At 35.7% G+C, this 9,196-nt stretch overlaps 1 protein-coding gene across 1 annotated transcript; it reads right to left on the minus strand.

Moving 5' to 3' along the window:
• Positions 1-2,676: 2,676 nt before the first annotated feature.
• LOC107856497 (sodium/calcium exchanger NCL1) lies at positions 2,677-9,164 on the minus strand (the record flags this gene model as incomplete). Its single annotated transcript, XM_047410594.1, is given in 6 exon segments — positions 2,677-3,430; positions 4,393-4,698; positions 5,844-6,105; positions 7,749-7,900; positions 8,609-8,867; positions 9,019-9,164. Coding segments are annotated over 6 exon segments (1,365 nt in total), but the record flags the coding sequence as incomplete, so codon positions are not given.
• Positions 9,165-9,196: the final 32 nt, after the last annotated feature.

Here is a 9,196-nt window from a genome sequence, read left to right on the forward strand (position 1 = left end):
AAACAGAACAACCTTGATCACATCATCTTCAAATATATAAGCCTCTCCAGTATGGGAAATATACACTTCATCACTAGTAGGAAGGTGTAATTTGTCCTTGTGACTTTGAATTAAGCCTGTACTATCTTTGAACATATGTCTATTTGCAGACACATGATGTGTGCAACCTAAGTCCACAGTCCAACTTTCAGAACAAACTTTGGACAGAAATCAAGTGGTAATACCTATCATATTGACTTGTTTAATCTTCTTAGTATCCCTGTTCAACATTCTCATGATTTGAGTATATTCCTATTCTGTGAATGTATGAGCCTTTGATAGTAGTACAGAACCCATGTCATGACTGGGACTAGCAATATCAACTTGTCTTGCTACCATATTTGCAGGTTGAAAAAACTTCCCACCATTACTGGAATAGTTGTAACCACCATCATATTACCTAGAACCACTAACAGTATAACCTTGTTTCTTCTTTTGCTTTCAATCAGTGGGATAACCTATCAGTTTAAAACAATTCTCCTTAGTATGACATGAGAGGTGACAATAGTCACACTTTTTGCCTTTGTAGTTGGTACTTCCTTGTCCATGACTATAACTTTGATTCACCTGCAGGACAAGTGGTTCTGACCTATCATGACACCTTTGATCTAAATACTCCTTTAATTAGGGGCAATCAAAGCTTTGTATTAGGAACTAAAACATTATACTCACTCCACAAGATTTTCAATTTTATGAAATAGATTGAAACTGAATCAATACCTTGGGAAAACATATTAATTTCACGATACAACTGATAGATGCGCATGTAATTTGCCTTGTCAAATCATTCCTTTAGGTCCTCCTAGACTGCATAAACACTTGTAAGTTTCCCATTGTTCATAAAGTTTCTCCCTGTACGAGTCCTTGTTGTAGGATTCACTGATAAAACCATGTTTCCTCTTTCCTAAGAGGGAAATTCGCATTGAACGACTCCACAAACTGTAATTTTCTGATCCAGTTAATTTGATAGGAACGAGTACAACACTAGAACTGTCTGAAGCACCAATGAAAAAAGGTTCACTTTGATCAATTTTTGGGGCCATAGATGAACTGGTTGGACAAAAAAAGGAAAAAACTTAGCTTTGCGAAGAGGAAGAAAATAGGGATCACACAATTCCTGGAAATCCTCAGAGAGAACTGGGTGAGAAGCAATGTGAATCTTCTCAGTACTGAGCTCAAGGCTCTGATACCATGTGAAAATCAAGCAATGCATCTTGATCATTCATGATTAATGGAGAGAAAATGAAAAGAGGAACTGATTTTATTGATTGATCTCTCTTTGTACTAAGCATTGTTGCCCCTATTTATAGACTGAGTAAGTGAGCTTTTGTTAGCTCACTTCCAACTCATTGATAGCTTAGCTAACTACCTCATAACTACCTAACAACTTATTCAACTAATTCACTAATCGACTAACTAATTGATCAATAAAACCATAAAGTATCTAATGGAACTGTAGCCATGTACATATAGAAGATATAGTAATCACATGTTAAAACAATCATAGTTCAGGATACTAGATGCTTAACTCAATAAATAAATACTCTCTCCAAGACGAATATCATATTATTTTTTATTAATCAATTCAAAAGAATGATGTAATGCTAAATCGAAAAAAAATTCAACTAGATGGCAATCTTTTATAGAGCCCCACAAATGTTATGATATCTAAAGATTAAACTTTTAAAAAGTTTTTATGATCAAATAAATATTATAATTGGGGATTCAAATTCATAATCTCAAGATTAGAGCTAGGTTACTACCTGAGGCCTGAGCAACCCTCCTGTGTACAACCCTCGATTCAAGACAAAAATGTATATTTTTGTTTGAGTATTCTTTTTCGAGTTCAAAATGATAATAATATCATAAAGGAAAAAGAAAAAAGAAAGCACAAACCTAGGCTACCACAAAATACAAAATAATAAAATGGTCACTTCTGTTTGACAGTGTGTTCAAAATAGTTTTTTAAGTATGTATGTACTTAATAATTTTGATCCTTTAAGTTTGTCAAGCGCTATTACTTTGGGTTTTTGTAAAATATTTATCGAACTCTATAAGTTAGAGTAGACAATAAAAAGATGTAAAACATAAAGACTTAACATTTGTAGTGGGTAAAAAATTATTTGCACCATATTTTATATCAAACGATGAATCTAAGATGTATGTCTTGTATATATACTATTTAAAAGTGAATCATAATTAAGTAAATGTATTTTGACTATAAATTTTTAATCTTTTAAAGCGCAGACACATCATCTAAGCGGACTTCTGGATGAAAACCTTTCAATTTCTACTAATTCTCTTTTTCTTGTACTACGTACACAATGATAGCAGTACAGTGTTATTGTCAGTGGCGGCCGTTGTTAAGAAAACACTCAAGAATCGAGATAGACCCAACTTGATGGCCTTCACCGCGATTTAGAAATCAACAAAATTAATAATGTAATCAGAAGTAGATGACATTAATGATGTTTACCATACATCATAATGAATCAATTGAAAAGAACTGTGCCACTAGTTTTATCGTCATAAAGAAGAAAGATTATCGACCTTTTTGTTTTCCCAAATGACAAACATTACAAGAATTACTATCGAACGAAGATGAAGAACTAACATTTTAAGCACGACACATATCAATTGCTTATCAACCCTTGTTTTTTGAAGCGAACACATCAACTGTTTATCAACTCAGTACTTTTATTATCCAAACGCGTAACTGCTTACTTATAAAATCTGTTTCAATACTAAGAGCTTATCCGCTATTTACAATCATCTAACACAAAAGGGCTCTCGATATAATAGTCCCAACCAAAACAAAAAAAATTGTTTGAGTAAAGCATCTGGTTCCCTTGAGCTATGACCAATTTTGCTGCGACACACTCCAACTTAACGAGGCCCTATTACCCAGAACTAAATTTCAGCGTATTTTTGTCAACCTTTTTAGCTGACGTGACACCTTTTATCAATCTTTTTAGCCGACGTGACAACTTTGACATTGGCCCCATTTTATGTAATAAAGGTGGCACGTTAGCACAAAAAAATGACAAAAATATGCTTAAATTGATTTCAAGGGAGTAATAGAATTCCTATGAAGTTGGAGTGTGTCGTAGCAACTTTTGGCCATAGTTTGGAAGGATACTGAATGCTTATCTCAAATAGATTTTTGAAGAAAGTAAAAGAGCATGACACAAGAAGGATAAAGAGAAAATGCCAAGAGGGTTGTCCAAAGTGGATATCTTGGGCTGAATAGTGCAAGCAGCCCAATAATTGCACAAGCAACCAAAGCTATTACCACTTGTGCTGAATAATCCCAAGTTAAGTCCTTTGCACACACTATAGCCAATAGTGTTGTCATGCCCATGATGTTGTTCATGATCACTCCAGCATATATCTGTTTGCAATAAAAGATCAAACATTCAGGCCAGTGGAATCAGGATTTGAAGTTTATTGATTCTGGACTTGTTATCGAATCTATAGATTGTTTTATTACTAGTTTCGCGGTTACATATTTATACATATTGATGAATTTCCTAATACAAATACCGAGTCTAAGAAAAAGTTACTATGTTCGTCCCAACCTTTACTTATAGCCTGTTTGGCCAATCTTCTGAAAAGCCAAAAGTACTGCTTATTTTCTTTAAAGTAGCTTTTTGCAAAAGCACTTTTGGAATATCGGCCAAGCAAAAGACTGCTTGTTCTAATATCGTCAAAAATGCTTTTCAAATTAATTAGCCAAATAAAGACTACTACTCTCCGAAAGTATTTTTTTTTCTGAAAGGAATAGATAAGATTCGACACCTTTAACTTAGCTCAACCTGCAACTAAACGCCTCAACTTTGAAAATGCACATCCGAAAAGTGTGCAACTTGAGGTGTCTAGATATGTGTAGCTTAAACCAAGTCAATTTGTCTAGATGCGTATATTCAAAGACGGGGTGTTTAGTTGCCAGTTGAATAGTACTCCTCACAAAAAGCATTTTCTAAAAGAGATAAGCATTCATTACCTCCTCGAACTATGGCCAAAGTTGCTACTACACACTCCAACTTTACCGGGGTCCTATTACCCTTAACTCAATTTTAGCGTATTTTTGTCACTCTTTACTAAAAATGAGGTCGAAATCAAAGGTTCCTTGTTAGTTAAAAAGGTTGACAAAAGGTGCCACGTCAGCACAAAAGGGTGACAACAATACGCTAAAATTGAGTTCGGGGATCCCCGTGAAGTTGGAGTATGTCGTAGTGAATTTGGTCATAGTTCAGGGTACTAAATGCTAAAGTGTACGCAGTCCATACCACTACCTCTGATGAAGTAGAATGGCTGTTTCCGATAGACCCCAAGAGAAAAAGTTAAACATACCTCAGAGAATGTCAAAGAAGAAGTTTTTGAGCTCTTCTGACTAGCTGGAAAGATTGCTGCTAGTGCCATTCTTGCATTTAGAGCCAATGGTACTATCACAAAAGGGATGAGGAAAGAAGGCGTTCCAATAGCTTCAGACAACTTTTCAATACTTTTTACTAGTGGTTTTGCGCAAAATGTCAGCATTGCAATTCCCAAAATCACTTCAAATATAGACTTGTTAAAAGCCCATGTCAACAACTTATAGTTGATCTTTCCATCTTTTTCCACTTCATACACCAATTTTTCGACTTCACCCCACATAATCTACAGACAATAAGACCACATTAAGGCAACCGTAAGGAGGAATCTTTACATCGAAACTTTAGAAAGAAAATGAATGAAATGAAGGATAAACGTATGTACATAAGTATTGAATACGTATCCATATTGTCTCTATTAAAAAAATTAGAAGAACTGCTGTGAATTGACTCTACACTGAAGAGCGAAAAATCAGTGAAATTCTTGTTATCTTTAAGAGATAAGCATCCATTACCCGCTCGAACTATGACTAAAGTTAGTATGACACACTCCAACTTTACAGGAGTCTTATTACCCCCTGAACTCTATTTTAGCGTATCTTAATACCTTTTGTGCTGACGTGGCACCTTTGTTATATAAAATGGGGCCCACATAAAGGTGCAACGTCTGCTAAAAAGGTTAATAAAAGATGTCACGTCAGTATAAAAGGGTGACAAAAATATGCTAAAATTGAGTTCAGGGGGTAATTGGTCCCCCGTAAAGTTGGAGTGTGTCGCAACAAATTTGGTCATAGTTCAAGGGTGTACTAGATGCTTCACTCTATCTTTAATAAGTAAAAGCAGAAAAAACTATATATAGGTCCTTAGTAGCATTACCCAAGAAGAAGGAGGCGGATAAAAGAACACGAATATTTAACTCTATCGTAGTCCTTAGCAGATAACCTTAGTCTACGATAATTAGTACATCAGAATAGAGGACAATCATACTTGTTCAATATATCTCTTTCAACTTGGATTCCAAAGAAACAAAAGATTTGGTTACAATTTTTCATATGATCTCCTCTTATAAAAAACAAACAAACAACATACACAGTATAATCCACAAATGGGGCCTCTGGAGGGTGATCTTCTCTTATAGATAGACTAAAAGATAAAATAAAACAAAGTTTTTGTTATTCAATTAAAACAGAAAGACTTATCTTTTCCGTAAGATGATCAAAAGTTATCCTAACAATCAAATTTTCTTCAAATAATGATGTCGAAAAGGGAGCTTTCTAAAATTTGAAAATCATTCCTTAAAAGTTGAATCTTTCCTATTTGAGAAGTTTAAAAAAGTCAATCTCTCCTATTGAGTCGCGTAAAGATGCAAAGTATTTCTTTACATATATATATTTGTCAAGATGGAAGTAGGAAAAACATTGTTAATATTACCTTTTCATATTCATCGATGGCCTTTTTCTTGTCCTTGCAATTAGTCACACGAATAGCCTCGTTGATCCATCTTGTCATTCCATCGACAAACTCAGGTTCATCGATCATGTCATTACGATCTGTATCAAAATCTTTCATCACCTTTGTAACTGAATCATCACTATTTAGTTGTACTTCACCATATTTGACTGAACGTATTAATTTTTCCAATTCGTTCCGTGTTATGGAATTGTTTCCATCAGTATCATATTGATGGAAGATTCTGCAACCATTACAAGCAAATATGAGGAACAGATAGTCTAAGACTTTTTTTTCTTCTTTATTTGGTTGTGTTCGGTATGACAAAAGTCATTTTTCATGAAAGTATGTCCCATGAGAATGTCGTTATTTTGTGTTTGAGTACTAGAAAAGTAGCTCTTCGATTTCTGTTACTACCTATGGTTTCATGTAGTTGGATTGTAGTATTATTTTGTTGTAGTATTTTTTTTCGCTATTAGCTGTTGTTTTTGTTACTATATAGTGTTTCTTGTACTTTCATTAGTCTTTTTTAGAATGTTTTTGTCTTGATCTCAGGGTCTATCGGAAACAGCCTCTTTACCTCACCTCTGAGGTAGAGACATGGTCTGCGTACACTCTACCATCCACAGACCCCACTTTGTGGGATGACACTGGATATGTTGTTGTTGTTGATCTTTAGTACTCCAAAGTTTCATAAGAACACGCTCTTGTTACACATTTTACGAAACTGTATTTTCTACTCACCAACTGAACACTCTGGATTACATTTTCCATGAAAAACATTTTTAATGAAAAATGACTTCCTTGCAAGTATCATCCTATGTGCAAGGAGACCAAAATGACAAGCGTGATATTTGCTGATGATCCGATGGTGTTCTGCAAAGGACAGGCTATAGCTACAGGTAAAGGAAGCATTGGATCACTTTACTTAATGCAGTGTTATTTTCCATTCATAGCTTTTGGTTTTGTGTGTGTGTGTGTGTGTGTGGTGGGGGGTGGGGGGTGGGGGGAGTTTTCCATATTGCCACAAAGCATCCTAAAAGAAGTGGATAAAACGTGAAAGAGTATCTTTGGGGAAGTACAGATGGTCAGAGGCGGAGCCCGGATTTCCACTAAGGCAGTTCAAAATTTGAGGAAAAACTAATCGAAGGGGGTTTGATATCTATTATATATACATAACAGATAAATTGGGTGATGTATAAATAGTATAGTTTTCGGTAAAGGGAATTAGGATGAACTCCCATGCCAAAGGCTGGCTCCGCCCCTGCGGATGGTCAAAGGAAGCCTTGTCTTGAGTCATAGAGCCCCTCTAGATGGTAGCTGGTACCGGAGAAAGCTTAACTCCTTGAAACTTGAAAGGCACAATGTCTAGCTTGTATAATATGAATGTTTATAAGCTCACTACTTACAGAGAGTACTCAATCACAAAGAGTTACTTGTATCTAGTATGAGAACACAACACGATTCGTAGACTTGATTTGGATAGCAGTAGCTCAACCTAGGCATAGAGTCATACTGTGGTTAGTTAACACAGTCAGAGCGGAGCCCATGCTATGTACCAACACTAAGTGATAGCAGCTATTTGTGGTCCAATGATCTACCACACATGGAAAGCTAGAAACTGGAAAATTTTCGGGCATAGGAGCATGAAAACTACAGAGGAAGTTAGGCAGATCTAGGAAGAAGTATGTAGAATTGAAATGCTAAACAATTCGAAAAAGGCATTTAGGAGTAGATGGAACGCTGCATTTTATTGTTTTATTTGTCCTGATACCTTTTAGTGCTCGTTAGGTATGTCCTTTTTTTTTTCGTTAAAGACTTTCCGTCATACCAAACACGTGTGCTCTTTTCTTAGGCGTTTCCTCTTATTGTGTGAAAGGAACTTACTCTTTTATACGTTCAATGTTGGGAGTTCCATCGTCTTTGAGAAAGTGTTCAGCTTCGAATGCTTGGCTTTCCACATGCTTCAAGATTTTTGCCATTAGTTGCTCAATTTCAGCTATTTCATCCCTTTGTTTCTTGGTATACTGCTGAACAACCTGTTGACATATTGATATGTTCTCAGATGAAGTGGAATAAGTTACAAAGAGTTTAAGCTGTATTCACAGAGAACGTAAAAAATAATTATACGATCACTAGAGACAGACTCAAGATTTGAAGACGACTGCAGCATCACCACTATCTTTTTTTTAAAAAAAAATAAAACAGGACACCGTTATCTGCAATATAGTCATGGCGAGAGAAACAGATTGAGCCTTTTTGAGGTAGGGTGGTGGCGGAGTGGGATTTGAACCTAGGTCATCACACACAGACACAGAAGCGCTAAGCTATGTTGCTCGTACTATTCAAAAATGTTGATGGATGCATGTTGGATATATCAAAAGTAGTGCATTTTTGAAGGATCAGGCCCGGGTGCGACAACACTTTTGAAGAGTCTGAGCGACATAGGCGCTAAGTAGCTAATTTCACTAGTGCCTCAACCGGTTTTTGTGTTTCAAGGTGCCAAACGATATATATGATCATTTCTTAAGGTATATATACATATATATCCAAAATTAACAGGTACGGTGATCCCCCTTCATGACCCCTCTCCCTTTCATATAGTCCGCCCTTAGCGATCACATGGCAAAAAAGTACGCTACTTGCTATAACAGGTTAAATTACATAGGCAGATCTTTACACTTGAGCGTATACAACTACGTAATGGGAAAATGATTTAGAAGATATTACTGAAAGTTTTTGCTTGCCTTATTCAAAATCCTTCTGGTAGTAGAATCATCACTTTTAGCTAACATCTTAGCTTCTTCTATCCATTTTTTGTATCCTTCTACAAACTCTTCCAAATCAATTTTCTGGTCATTGTTACTGTCAAAAACTGCCAATATTTTGGAAATAGCATAATTTTTGTCAACCTTAACTTTCCCAGATTGCATATCAATAACCAAATTCTCCAACTCAACAAGGGTTATGCTTTTGTTTGCATCCTTATCTGTCTCGGAAAATAACCTGCAACGTTTATAGTTAGAGCGAACTGTTGAGAAAATAATTAAACAAATAAAAGTGTTCTCTCTCTAACAACTTATGCATTGAGATGAGATGGCCACATGCTTTAACATGGTATCAGAACAAGCAGAATTCTTGGGACATGCGAAACTACCTTTCGATGACCTTAATATCAGGTCGCCCTTGTTCATCAACGAGCTTTCCTTTTGCATGCCTTTGCACATGTTGGAGAAAAGCAGCTAGCAGGTTCTCATATTTCGAATATTCTAAACTTCTTTTTTGAATCCATGGATCCCAAAGCTATGAAGAAAACAAGAAGTTGAAAAATTTTC

The sequence above is a fragment of the Capsicum annuum genome, chromosome 4 (assembly GCF_002878395.1).
Source record: "Capsicum annuum cultivar UCD-10X-F1 chromosome 4, UCD10Xv1.1, whole genome shotgun sequence".
NCBI lineage: Eukaryota > Viridiplantae > Streptophyta > Magnoliopsida > Solanales > Solanaceae > Capsicum > Capsicum annuum.